This window comes from Alligator mississippiensis, chromosome 10 (genome assembly GCF_030867095.1).
Source record: "Alligator mississippiensis isolate rAllMis1 chromosome 10, rAllMis1, whole genome shotgun sequence".
Taxonomy (NCBI): Eukaryota; Metazoa; Chordata; order Crocodylia; family Alligatoridae; genus Alligator; species Alligator mississippiensis.
The window spans coordinates 43,640,833-43,655,264 of NC_081833.1; the positions used below are offsets into that span (position 1 = coordinate 43,640,833).

At 44.1% G+C, this 14,432-nt stretch overlaps 1 protein-coding gene across 6 annotated transcripts in view; it reads right to left on the reverse strand.

The window, feature by feature from the left end:
- The window catches only part of NECAB2 (N-terminal EF-hand calcium binding protein 2), a 441,556-nt gene extending 429,549 nt beyond the window's left edge, over positions 1-12,007 (reverse strand). For 3 of the 6 annotated variants that reach the window (XR_009455239.1, XM_059713747.1, XM_059713748.1), the window contains exon 1: positions 11,668-12,007. Coding sequence is in view for 5 of the 6 variants with exons in the window: in XM_059713747.1 (XP_059569730.1) it covers positions 11,668-11,892 (225 nt within the window). In the remaining variant the exon portion in view is untranslated. Of the gene's footprint in view, positions 1-2,409; positions 2,434-11,667 lie in introns of those variants that run through there. The other 3 variants (XM_019499209.2, XM_059713749.1, XM_059713750.1) reach the window with 3 other exon arrangements.
- Between the last annotated feature and the right edge of the window lie 2,425 nt (positions 12,008-14,432).

Here is a 14,432-nt window from a genome sequence, read left to right on the forward strand (position 1 = left end):
ACCTCCTCTGTATGTACTGAAGTATCCTCCCACCATGATGCTCATGGATCTGTCCTGTTGGGGATACTGCTTTTATAGATCAAAACATCAAGTCTTCAAAGTTCTCATTGTAGTCAAGATTCTAATTTTCACAGAATTAAGGTTGCTAATCATGTCATACCAGTCACGTTTTTCTGTTCAAGTTTTATGCACTTTTAGCTTATATTCCTCTTGCAGTTTCATCTGGTTATGTCTGTCCTAAATCCTAAAATTGCCACCCTGCCTGTGGAAAGGAAGCATCTTTTCTATTAAAAATTCAGCTTTAAAGTAATTTACCCACAAGGACAGGAAATTCTCTGGAGAAGAGATGGAATTGTAGCTGCTGCCTATCTAGGCAATCTTACAAGTTAGAGATAAGTGACAAGAACTTCTTATGTACACAATAAGAAAGAGTCTTATTCTTCTGGCCCTGAGGAAGAGTCATAAAGGGTGTACTCCATTTTCATATTCCAAGAACATGATCTGGTGACAGCCAATGGTTACTTTGTCCTCTGGTACCATTTAAAAGAGCCTCATGACTGAACTGAGGTGCACCCAGATACCGTGGCTTCTGACAGCCAAGGACAGCTATGGCCCTATGATACCTTATATGAGTTGTATCCTCACTGAATCAGTCAAGCCAAAGAGCCACAAAACAGCTATAAAAGGGCTAGAAATCTGTGAAGAAGTCTCCTCATTTGGCTGCTCATTTTTCAGAGGAGTTTTCATTCCCATTTGGATGGACTCTTAGATTTTACACTACTAAGAAGTTTATAGGCACCCTCACCCTGGCATTATGCTCTATGTAGATTTCTCTTGATCCCACTGCAACAGGTTCTGATTGTCATCTTGACAAGAAAAAGTTCCTATAAACTCTTTCTCCCATTTTCCTATTGCAGTTTTGAGTGGTTGCGTACCATGAAAATCTATTACTGGAGAAAGTAACAATACTAATTTAGCACAGTTAAATTAGAGCAGGCACTGACAAAGGAGAGATTAATATCTGGATTGCAGGGGATGAACTGTTTTATGGTAACCACTGCTAGGATATAAGTGATATTTCAACAGGCACCATATGATAACAGCTGGATATGAGCGTAGGTTTTGAGGAACCACTTACAACTGTTTGTTGGATGTAATACTCTCACAGAAATCTCATTTAACAGCAGCTCTATTTCAGCTCTACAGTTCACTGATTTGCAAGTGTAAGATATTAGCTTACCATGGCAAACTTTAACCAGATCAGGGGGATTCTGGAAAGAAGGGGGCTTTTATACTGATGATTTAACCAATCCTGTTAATTTTCAAAAGGAGCTCTTATCATATGTGGTTAAATCATGCCTTGGAAGACTGACTACATTTCATGCAGGAACCAGGACTTATAGTGCTGCAGCATTTTTATTTACATTTTAAAATGTTAGTATTAGTGAAAAGGTGCTGTGCTGATGGTCCCTTACGTCTCTACAGAATAGATGCAAATAGGACAGTAGTACAAGCTGTCCTTCCTGGTTAGGTACAGACATTCAAAAAGCCCAAGGGGGAATCAATCAAAGTTATGCAGTTTTCTGTAACCAGCATAGTTTAGATCAGTAGTGAACAGAACACACTTTTGCCTTGGGGAGGGTCAGGGGGAACAAATCTTAGACTGGGTTCCATCATTTTTAAACTAGTGTATATATGCTGAACTTCTGTTCTGTTACAGGTATAAACCATTTTTTTTTGTGATGAACTTCTGTTCCATTACAGGTATAGACCAGTTTCCAAACATTGCACTGGTAAGAGTATGTCTGTACCTGGCCCCTATTATATTATATCCTATTATATCCCTAAGTATATGCGGTATGCTGTTCTACTAAGGTGCTTCTATTCTGATCATGGGGGCTGTGGCAGGCCAGCAGGGGGCGCTCCTGCGTTGAGCCACCCACCTCACTGTGCCTGACCACCTTCCAGGCTCTGGGTGACTCCCTGGGAGCACCTCACATCTGGCCAACCCCTTTCCTGGAGCACACCCACTAGCCTGGGGGTTCCACTGCCACTACCCAGGGCTGGGCTTGATTCTGGCTCTGCACACCCTGGGAAACACAGGCCTAGTAGCCCTCAAAGGTACTTGATTCACTTCAAGAACTTGGGATGCTTCCCTCAGTCAGAAGCACAAGTAGCCGAAGCAAGGGGACCCCAAGGCATAATCTAGACCCACTCCCAATAAGTCTCCCACACTAGGTACAAAGGAGAACTTTACTGGTTACAAGGGGTAGGGTTGGACTAGGGTACAGGGTAGAGCAATATCAGAGAGATCCCATAGAGCAAACTCCCATGGCTGGGTAGCCTTTGATCATGCATCTGAGTTACTGCAAGCTATATATCTAGTTAGATCTCAGGTAGCTTACTCACAAGTATCATCCAGAGGCAGGTGGAGATTCCCTTTGGAGGCAAGCAGTTCCTTGATCATGAATTTGAGAGAGAGAGCAAGTTTCAGATGGTTCAGCCCTTCTCTCTCTCTGAGTCTTCCTCATGGCTACTGCCCCTTCCTCCTGGGCAGTCCTTAACTTATATAGCCCTTGTGACCTCATTTACCTGGTCCAACGGAGGCCAGCACCTGTTGGCTGTCAGCCAACCAATTTGAAATGCATCACTAGTTGCTAGGCAGACTGGCAGTTCCTAGCTCCCCAGGGAACAAGCCCCTCACCAAGGTATGTGATGCCAGTCACATAGGCAGAGGGAGCAGATTTCCCCTCTCCTTCAGGAGTGTATCTAGCTCAGGTTACCTAAAGAGATAGGGTAAGGTGTGTATCCTCTGCTGGGCCCATCCTAACCAAATTGTCACAGAGCAGAGTTTATGGGGAGAAACAGAGGTGGCCTTCTGCCACAGGGGCATACCATTGAAAAAAAAAAAAAAGAAAGGGTAGTTCAATTTCTGTTCATTTAGTTCTTGACCTCTGCTGAGATTGCCAAGAACCAAGGGCCAACCCAGTTGTGAGGGGGGTAGATGTCAACTAGTAACTGATCTGAGACCTACCTCTTGTTCCACATAGTTCACTGGACAGCCAGCAGAGGGGATGGATGAAGTTTTCAATTTGATTATGCACTTGACTGGATTAGTAGTTGAGTCATGTATCTGCCCTGTGCTTCCCACCTGGGCCATAGTAACACTCAATCAGCTGTTAGATTAAAGCACCAAAAAAGCCCCACTAAAGCTCCCAATCTATACAGACTTTGGGCGAGCTGGATCCAACTAATACAATGCCTCTTCTGGCCATGTGCTGGGCTCTGTGCAGGAGCGCACTGAGTTTAAAGTGCCATTCTTTTTTTTTTAACATCTGTAAGCAACATGTCAGGACATGTCAAGATACTGGAAAACACTTTGTAAAGTTGGGCCCAAACAGAACTAGCCCCCTATATATAGATTTTATGAAAGAAGATCAAGGAGGAGAAGAATAAAGAAAAGCAAAGAGTTATATGATGAAAGGCAGAGAAAGAGAGATTGAATACATAAAAAAAAAGTGAAAAGGCCAGTGGAGATAGGAATAAGAAAAGAACCGTAAGTGAATTGTGAAATACACTAATTCACAGCCCGAATTAAAAATTAAATCTCATACCACTCCTGAGAGTTGCCTAACCACCAGGCTATGAAAAAAGTCAAGGGGAGAGGGGGTTCATAATCCTTCATGCTATAAAATATTTGAATACCCACTGGGTCAGAGATCAGAATCTGTAGTTTCTCTCTTCTTGCTGAGGCAGTACTTGAAGCCACTCTATTTTGTACTGAAGAGGAGAAATTGAGAAGACCCTTCCCTCCTCGTATCTTGATTTGAATCCCTGATCTGAATCAGGCAAAAAGTAGATATGACCATGGATTTCTCACATCTCACATGAGTATCTTAATCTTGCACTACAGGACATGCAGGGATGGGAGTACTCATAATTCCCCCTCCTCCTGCTGAGCTATGAATGGTATCCAAATCTCCCTGTGAATCTAAGCAACAACAAAAAAACAGAGAGAGAGAAAGAAAAGTGTTTTATTTCAGAAATGTCTAAATTTTTCGTGTTTCAACATTTCTGAACTTTTTTCTTCACCTGAAACATTTCACTGAATTCAACCAGAACACATAATAGTTTCAGGCCAACTGAAACTGGATTATTTGTTAAGTAAACTATTCGGGATGTTGTTTTTAGTAGCAAAAGTCAGTAAATAGATAAATAAATCTATCTATATGTCAATCTGGATTCATAGATATCTATAAATATATAGATCTCTCTCTCTCACACACACACTCTACCTATCTATATATCTATCTAGAGAGAAAGAGAGAGAGATTCCCACCAATTGGAATAAGAAAGGATTCCATCTAGACATTTTCCATTTTGGTAATATTCAGCTATTTATGTTTCCTGTTGTATGTGTATAAACACACCAGTTCTAGGATTTACTATACCATATTTTCTCGCATGTAAACACATCATGGAATATAAACACACGCCATGTTTTTGAGAGGCAGAATGAAGAAAAAAGGTTTTCCAGTGTTACAGCTAGATACCTAGTCTTCATCACTCACCATCCCCTTTCTGCTAAACTCAAACTGAAATCCCAGCTAGTGCTGAAGACTGGTTTCCCTGGTTTTGAAAAGAGCTAAAAGGTCTCCAGGTCTGAAATAGGAGAGACCATTAAAAAAAGGGGTGGGGAGACAATTATTAACACCTTTAGAATCAAGAACTGAGTCAACTGACTCCCTCAGCTGCCTGAACAGTAAAGCAACAGCTGCTGCCCTGTGAATCAGGAATCAGAGCAAGGTGCTTTTATTCTGTTCAGAAAATCAGCTTCCCCACTTAATACAGGCACTCCAATTTTGGGGGGTTGATTTTCGGGAAAATGGTGTGTGTTGTATATGATGACATATGGTAGCTTATTTGCAATACTTTCCCTTTTTCTTTCCCATTAATTCTAGCTGCCAGCTATTATTGTTTTATTATTGTTAATCTTTTTTTGTTCAAAACCCCAGCTCCAAGTGTCAAGTAACTGCAAGAATATCAGCTTTCCTTTTTAAGAGGGTTTTAGCCCTTGCAGCTGTAGATACCAACCTGAAAGGGTTCTGCAAAGAACCTAAAATACAAATAAAGAGTAGAGATGCACCAATCAATATATCGGTCCATATCATATCAGCACCAATAAAAGGAAAATTAACATTATTGGTGATCGGCTTTTTTTGGCTGATTTGGCCAGTAACCAATAAATTCTGCATGCATGCATGCAGCCACAGCATACATGTGGTCAGGAATGCAGCCTGACAACTTAGAGAGCAGCATCTGGCCAGGAAGTTGGGCGGGGGGAAAGGCATGTGGGGGACAGATCAAGGCACCCACAGTGAGGGAGGGAGTGGGGCTGGGGAGGTGCTGTCCAGCCAGGACGGGGTGTGGGATGGAGCCACAGGTGGCTTGTCATGTACCCTTAGGGGAGATATGGGGAACATGTGTCCCCTGGATATATGCACAGGATGAGGGTAGGCTGCCTAGTACAAGCTTGGTGCTGGGGGCTAAGCCAGCCTCTTCCACATGGGGGGGCTGGGCTGGGGCTGTGCTTGGGACCACTGCTGCCTGCCCCACCCTGCCCCACCCAGCCCGAATGCAGCCCCAGCCCAGCCCCCCCAACCGGGAAGAGGCTGGTGCCCCAAGCCTGCAGCACTAGCCTGCCTTCACCCCGCACACAGATCCAGGGGACCCATGCCCCCCATACCTCCCCAGGGTGCATGAAGCCGCAGGAGCTGCCCCACCGCATCCCCCAGATGAGCCACCCATGGCCCAAGCTGCTCCTGCCCCTGCCCCACTCCCTCCCTTGCCACAGGGGCCTTGATCTGCCTCCTAACATCCCTTCCCTCCCCTCCGCCCCTTCTCTGCAACAGACTTACTAGCCACATACTGCTCTCCAAGCTGCGGGGTCACGTGCCAATAATTGGATCAGTACTGGCCATTATGGCTGGTTAATAATCAGCCATCAGTATTGACCCCAAAAATGAGTTCACCCCTAATAAAGAGAACCTAGTAATTATTATTTTTAAGATCTCATGAACTTTAGGGGAATACTATGAATTTGGGTAAATTAATGCATGATTTAACTTTCAGGATTAGTAGTGCCCATTAAATTTCAAATACCAATACAGAACTCCTCAATTTAAGAGATTTTGAGTTACAACAAATGGCACTTATGACATTTATAAACTGACACCCTGTTTCAATTTTCTGATGTTAGTTTTGACTTTATGATGCTTGATCTGACGTGACCCCACACCAGTGAACAAGTTCACTACATCACCTATCTCCCTGACAACATCTGTCCAAACTTCCCTGGACACTTTCTTTAGGAAAGCAGACAAGACACCAAAAAAACCTACAGCCAAGACTTCTGAGAAGACTTCAGCCAAGAACCCTTCAAAAAGTCCAACCAAGAGCTCTTCAAAAAGTCCAGCAAAGTCACCTGAAAGAAGTCTTTTCAAATCAATAAAATTGCTATTTACAATATAAATATATTAATGTAGATATATTACTCATCTAAAATTGATTGAGTACAAAATTCTGGCTTATTTTTGGTGAAAATAGGGTATCGGGCCTTGGTTCAGGAACCAATCCCCCGTTTATAATGTTTTTCCTATGGAAAAATTGGTTCCGAGTTACAACGTTTCAACTTACGATGCAGTTTTCAGGAACCAATTGTGTTGTAAGTCTGTACAATGACTGCCTGTTCAATGCTACAGTTTAGTCTTAATTTATTAGTATCTGCATCAGTAATTTAAAAGCAACTTTAATAAACTTCATGTACTAGTTTAAATACTTGTTTCATAGAAAAGGAAAACTATTTGCAAATGGGTGTTTGTAATAGTAGGGCACCACCAAAATGATTCCAAGCTCACATATTGCTAAGTATTTTATACTGTAAGTATAAGGGGTGCATCCTAATGTAACCTAAATTTAAGGAATGACAATGGGCTTAGATACCTTGATGATAAACACAGCATAGCTATGGCTCCCTGCCTAGCACATTAGGCCAATTTTGTTGATAAAATGCTTCACGTTTTCTAGTGCAAGAAATCAACACAGCTTAATTTGCCATTGCTGTTTAATAGCACTTATCAATTACATTTTAAATGCTAACTCTATAAGGAAGTGCCTGTTTTGTTTTAAAATAGATCTTTACTGTTTGTTAATTAACAGGGTTTAGAAAAGCTAGTCGTTAAATGTTAAATATTTTTAACATTTGGAACACCATAAATTTAAGTAGTGCTTTTAAAAACTATTTGCCATCTTTTCTACCTACCCAAAGGGACATGTCTAAAGCCACTTGCAGAGATGTGAAATGCAAAATGTAGGACCAAGACTGTTCACTAGGGCTGTGCGAAGCTTCAGTTGCTGATTTGATTCAGCAGAGATTCAGTCTGATTCAGTGGCCAAATCTCCGAATCTAAATCGAATAAGAGGACCCATTAATCCCTTAATGCTGCAATGCTGGGGCTCACGGAGTGTCCCACATGAGAGGCGGGGGGGGGTGGGAACTGCGCACTCCCCAGCAGACCTGGAAGTGCTTCTAGTCCACTTCCGGGTCCACCGAGAAGCATGCAGGGAGGCCCCCCCTGTACCTCCCATGGCTCGGCAACTAGTGCCTCCTGGATCTGGAGGGGCACCCAGGGTCCCCCCGTGGCTGACTGCCATGCTGGGATGGGTCTGGGGGGGCTCCCCAGTGTGCTTCCCAGCGGACCCAGATGTGGACTGGAAGTACTTCTGGTACACTTCTGGGTTTGCCGCCAAGCATGTGCCCCACCCCACCCCCGCGGTCCTGTGGGATGCTCCATCCACCCCAGCATTGCAGCATTCACGAGCCACGCCTGGTACCTGGAGGTATGTAGAAAAAACATTTGAAGCTGTGTCTATGTCCGAATGGCTGATTCTCCAAATTAGCATCCAACCTTCAGATTCAGATTCAGCCAAACTGAATAGGGGATAGTGATCCGAATCAATGAATTGAATCACTGTCCCTGATTTGGGCTGAATCCGAATTGAATAGGGCCTGTTTCGCACACCCCTACTGTTCACCACAGGCAGTGTTTGCATACCTGATGGAAACTGTAAGATCTTACAACTTCCACCTTTTCTAGTTTATCCCTCCTTAGTCTTTAAAGGTGACAGTCCATGCTCTATTCATCTTGTGGAGGAGTATATATACTCGTACATCAAGCATGATCCATCAAAGATTTGCAGAAATTTGTATTAATCACTTAGAGGGATAATTAGCAAATAACTGATGATTCCTACCTCTTCTATACGCCACCTCCCCATTGTCTGTCTTGTATCACAGAAAAAAGGAAGCCTGGATTTGGTTATCAGAGGGTGTGTCTACCTGTGCATTTATGCAGGCTTAAATTTACTGTGCAGTAAGCAAGAATAAGCTGTTGTCTACATGTGCAGGCGTTAAAGTGTATTAATGCTGTGTGTGGCCTGACTTCGGACTAAAGTTAGTCCCAAGTCAGTCCATACACAGTGTTACTGTGCAGTTAAGTATCTACATGTGCATTACTGGGCAGTAACTAATAGGGCATAAATTTGATACCTGCACAACGCAGGTATCAAATTTATGCTCATGTCAGCATAAGTCCCCACATTTACTGTGCAGTATGGGCGTGTATGTATTGACACATGCCCATACTGTGCAATAATTTCAGTTACTGTGCAGTAGCATGTGTAGACATGCCCAGAGGATAGCAAAAAAAATGTCTTCCAACAGGACTTAACAAAGTATCAGTTCTCAACTTTGTATTAGACAGTCTAACAGACAGTCTGACTTACACTGAAATGTGTATGTCAGTGAACTTGAAGAGTAACAATTAAATGGATGCATTTATCCAAACAGTCATCCAGAAGACTCTAAAGTTCGAAACGCCTGCTGAATGAAGGCATTTTTCACAAGCATTTTTTTATTCTGGAGTCTGTGCCATACTATTTTTTTAAAATCATGTATACATAGTTGATCTCAAATTGAAGTAAAGGTATCAGCAATGTATGTGCCAAAGTAATATTGGAACAAGAGGAAGAATAAGGAGAATGACAGTAACATGATAAATATGTCTCAGGACAGTGATCCTTAAACACATTTCACCCCCCTCCCCCTCTTAATGAACAACTGCAAGAAGTCAGGAATTACTTGATTTTGTTACTCAATGTGTGTTTACATTTTCCACAGCTCATTTATTTTATGGCTTGTCATTCAGAATTCAAGTTTGTCCCTTAGTTGTGGCAAGCTGAAATAGTTCCATGGCATAGTTTATTCCCTGGAAATATTAATATAATATACTCATTTAGGCATTCTATGTTAAAGGAAAGAGAAGAAATTTTCCTCTATGCAAATTTGAAAGTATTATCTTAAAATGAGCTTTGTACACACATCATAAGAATAGTACAATTGTACCCACATTTGTATATTCATGGGAAGAAGCACAAAATCTAAGGAGTATGAACCATGCAAGGTGCTCTGGGTTCAATTCTGAGATCTGCTACAAACTGCCTGGGCAAAACTCTCCCAACACATGAATGTTCAGGTCTGTAAATGGTAATACCACTTTCCTCACCCTCCCTCAACCAACCTGCAAATTCTTTGGAACAAGTCCTCCCTCATTGGTGCTTGGAAAGAGCCTATTGCAATAAAGATTTAATAAGTTGAAGCTTTTACTGTAATTATAAATAATGGAGATGGAGCAAACTTTAAGACATTTTTAAAAATCCTCAGAAATAATTTTTGCAGAATTTGCCTCATTCTACTTGCAATTGATAAAAGATAATGCAAAGACGACTCCAGCAATCTAACTGGAAAGTAACAGAATGCGTGGTAGGAGCCAGGGTCTAATGCTGACAAGCATTAGTATCAATTTTGTTTCCCAGTGGTTAAATCATTTTACAGCTTTATAGCTCCTGCTTTCTTAAAATCATCCTTTTTCCTTTTGGAAGCAATGTTAACACTTGTTAACTGTAACAGCATCTTCCACTGACAGAGTACTTGGTCAGGCCAAAACACTGCTGTTTGCCCAGCGGTGTCATCTATGTTCTCAGGACCAATTCCAACAATTGTTGACTAAACTGCTGCTACTCTATGAGCGGATGGAGCAAAAAAAGTTGTCAACTCCATGAAAAACACAGTGAAGAAAGAAAAGCATTTTCTCCGTGATGCAGCAATTAGTTTTGAACAGCAGCATGTCTTTGCCCTCCAAAACTCTTGCTTTGAAGTGACTGTTGATTCATCACATGCATCAGCTATGCCAAAAATAACATGGGAATCAAAACAACAAAATCAGCTCATCGTTCCTATAAGTTAGATCCCAGAATCAGGCTTATATCATAAATAAATGAGTTCTGGGGTCTTTAGAGGGTGTCAGTGTCTGCCTCAGAATCTGTTACAATTCAGTAAGATGATTCAGGAAATCCAAGGACCAACATAAAAGTGGTGTTGCTGGTTTGGACTGAGGGATATTAGCAGACTTGACACAAAACCTACAGAGCTATTATGAATTATCCCTAACCTCAGCTCATGCCATCAATATCTTATTTTTATGATTGCTCCAGTTTTTGTTTTGTTTTTTTAAGACACCATGGTAAAATTGATGCTGTGTGTGTTTTAAATTAGTAGATGCCATTGTCTGAGTGACTATATAATTATAGCATTTGCACTATGTTTTGTTCTGGAGTTGCCTGTTCTGCTGTTTGTTTTTCTCCACTAGTCCATTCTCTCTTAATTCGAAGTGCAAATAATTTCCTAAAAATCTAATTTAGATAAAGCACTATAAATATTAAGGCACTAAACACACATTCCCCAATAACTACAGACATAAATGTTACAAACCCATAGCAAACAGTTTATTGCATGCTAGTATGTAGGAGTCCCCAGGAATGTTGCTGACTAACCTAAAACGATTTCTATTTTATTGGCCAGGATGCTAATGGAGAAAAAGTTGCAAAGTAAATTTGCACAGGCACAAGGTCCCAACAAAGGTTTCTCATGCAAGAATCCGATTATGAAAAAAAATGGGATTCTTGAAGTTATGGGAATAGAGAAGAAATTGTTTAAAAGCCCAATGGTGTGTAACCAGCCCCTTGTTCCTACTGCTAGGACATGGCAAAGGTAGCCCTTTTGCTAATGTCCATTTTACAAAGCGCTGCACTGCTTGTGCCCCGTGTCAGGTACAGCATTAGGCTGGCTGGGTTTCCAGCAACATAAGACCTGCCGGCTGCTGGGTGAGACTACAGGTCCCATCCTGAGTCCCACAGTGGCAGAGAGAGTGAATTGGGTCTCCCGAGGTTTCCCCCTGTTCCTCCTCCACTTGCAGCCCTAGAGGTGCTGGCCCCGGAGCCCGTTCCCCAGGCTGCACCCGCACCCCCACACCCCGGGGCAGGGACAAGTCCCTCGGGGCTGTGCTCGCCCACGGCTGCACGAATGCTGTCCGGTGTGAGGTCCCGGCCGAGGGGGAAGCTGGCAGCCGGGCGCTCCGGTGCCTCGGTTCACTGGAAGGGCATCTGCCACGCTCCAGCGCCCGGCGTCCCTGCCCACCCCGCGGCGGCTGCCTGGAAACCCAGCCGCCGGAGGGGAAGGCGGCCGGGCCGGGGAAGGGGCCGCTCACTCACATCCAGGATGACCGAGGTGCCTTTCCTCTGCTCTGCCGCGAAGAAGTGGCGGGCGGCGGCCGCCTGCCCCTCGGGCAGCAGCTCGCGCTCGGCCAGCACGCTCTTGTCGCTCATCTTGGTGACTATCCAGCGGAGCAGTCCGTCCAGCCCCCGGAGCTGCGGCTGCGGCTTGTGCAGGAGCTTGTGGACGCTCGCCCTGCAGTAGCGCGCTGCCTGCTCGCACATCTTTCACACCGTCTTCATGCTGGAGCGGGGGGTATTCCCTCCCACACGGGCTACATCACCCCTGACAGCCGCTCCCGGGCACCGCCGCAAACCCCACCCTGCGCCACTCCGCCGGGGGAGCTGCCAGGGGCGGACCCAAGGGGCCACATAGGGGAGCGGCCACCCCTCTGCTCGCAGCTCCTCACCCCCGCCCCCAGCTCAACTTCGCCCTAACCACTAGCCCCCACTCCTAGTCCAGCCCCCCAGCCCCTTGCTCTACCCCCAGCATCTGCATCTTGTCAACTCAGGGTACTGCCTGCCTACTCTCTGCTCTGGCAAAGAGGAAAGGGAAAATCCCCCTCCCCACTCTGGGGAAGAGAAATCTAATGGCCCCTGTGCCTTGCCAGGCTGGGAGATGAAGCCATGTGGCAGGCCAGCTTGCCTGACCTCCTGGGAGCAAAGGGAACTGGACTCCCCAAGGTTGTTTGGGGCTGGAATTTAAGGGGGGGGGGGCCTGCTTCCCCCCCCCCACACATACACACACACACACACACACACACACAGTGATGGGAGGAAGCTTTGCTAGCTCCCTGGCAAATGCTGTACAGACAAACACTGCTCCCTCCAGTGGGGCAAAGGCCTTCTCTCAAACACACCCTTCATAATATTTTTATAACAGAGTTAATTGGGAGGGCTCAAAAAATTTCACCAATAAATAAATAAATACCCTAAAAATAGCCAGCTTTTGGCTCATTCTAGAGCATTTGTGACTATTTAACTAATCTCATTGCCCAGTTGGACAAATCTCTCTCTAATCATCTCTTTCTGTGTGTAAGAAGATATGCTTTGTGTTGTTTGCTTATGCCAAGGGTTTGGTTTGTGGTGTGCACAAATCCTTCTGCCAAAGTGGCATTAAACTACTTGCTCTCCCTTCCAGTGCCCTCTGCACACACAGAAAAGCATTACAAACTGGGAGTGAAATCGAGAAAATGAAGTTTAGCAAACAGGCCCAAGCAGCAGAGTCCCAGCCCAGAGCGTCTCAAAGGTTGATGAATGATGTCAGATCTCAGGACTGGCTGGACTGGAGTCATCTCTAATTACAAGTTTATTGTTTGGGTCAATAAAAGACCCAAATGAGCTGCATTTTTGTGTCAGCTCCAATGACCTTTGCTTCATTAAATGTTTTCTCCATATTCATATAGCAAATCAAAAGTATAAAAATATGGATACAAATTTTCAAATACCAGTGGTACCCTCAAGGCTTCCTTCTCCTGTGTCACAGGATGTCTTTTTTAAAACTGTCAGAATAAAAACAGCCACCTTCCTTTATCTAGTAAGGCTGGGGAGCTCTGAAACCTTTTTGTAACGTGCAAAATTACATAATCAAAGGATTGTTCTTTTTCATAGTCCGAAACATATCCCCTCCAGTCTGAGATGTATGGACCACCTGGCTTCTATCACTGTAGTTGTGACAGCAGCAAACCTTGCTCACCATGAAGAGTATTAGGAGGTAGTTGCTTTAATACAACTTTACAGCTGGAAGCAAGGTGGCCACTCAGCAGCATGTGGCCAGACAATTCTCTATAACATGTCAAAAAATGTGCTCCAGACCATGATTATGGAACTGCTGGTCTAGGCCATTGTTTCCCAACTTGAGAATACAGAGGCATTGTACTTCCCCAGAGCAAATCCCAAGTGGGGATATGCTGCAATCCACTGTATTCTCACTCACAGGAATAGTCCAGTCTTCAGTGACACCTGACTGTCTCTCCTCCCTTTATACTGGCAGTCCTCAGCCAACCATGGCACAGTGCTGGGCTTTCACTGATTTCAGAGGCATCTCTCCAAACCCACTGAGCAGTAAGTGTGGGTGTCCCTGATTACCATCTATTTGCCCAGCTTCATGACTGAGTGCTGTGCCCCCACTCAACTCCTGTATCGCAATATAGTGTTGCCCAACATATCCCTTCAAAATAGGCCTGATAATACCTGCTTGTTCCTGCTACTGCTGTTTATTATTTTAATGGAAGCTCGTGGATGGAAACTCTATCAGTGCCACTGTCCCAGTGCAAATCCCAGGTGGAGACATGCTGCAGTCCACTCTATTCTCGTTGCAATACTTCCCTAGTCAAGAGAACCAGGAAGAATTTTTTATTGTTTTATTTCAGAGGCACTGGCACTCAGCTGTTGTCACACACAAATGAGTGGGAGATCAGTTCTCTCTGCTGGAATAAGTGTATAATGACTAGGTAACCTGAGTTGGATTCATTCCTGAGAGAGAGGGGAAACCTGCTCCCTCTGCCTACGTGACTGGCATCATACACCTGGGTGAGGGGCTTGGACTCCCTAGTGTTCTAGAGATTCTGCCAGTCTGCCCAGCAAACAGTGATGCATTTCAAATTGGTTGGCTGGCAGCCAACAGGTGCTGGCCTCCATTGGACCAGGTAAATGAGGTCATAAGAGCTATATAAGTCAAGGACTGCCCAGGAAGAGGTGTGGTAGCCATGATGAAAACTCAGAGAGAAGAGCTGGACTATCTGAAACTTGCTCTCTCTAGAAAC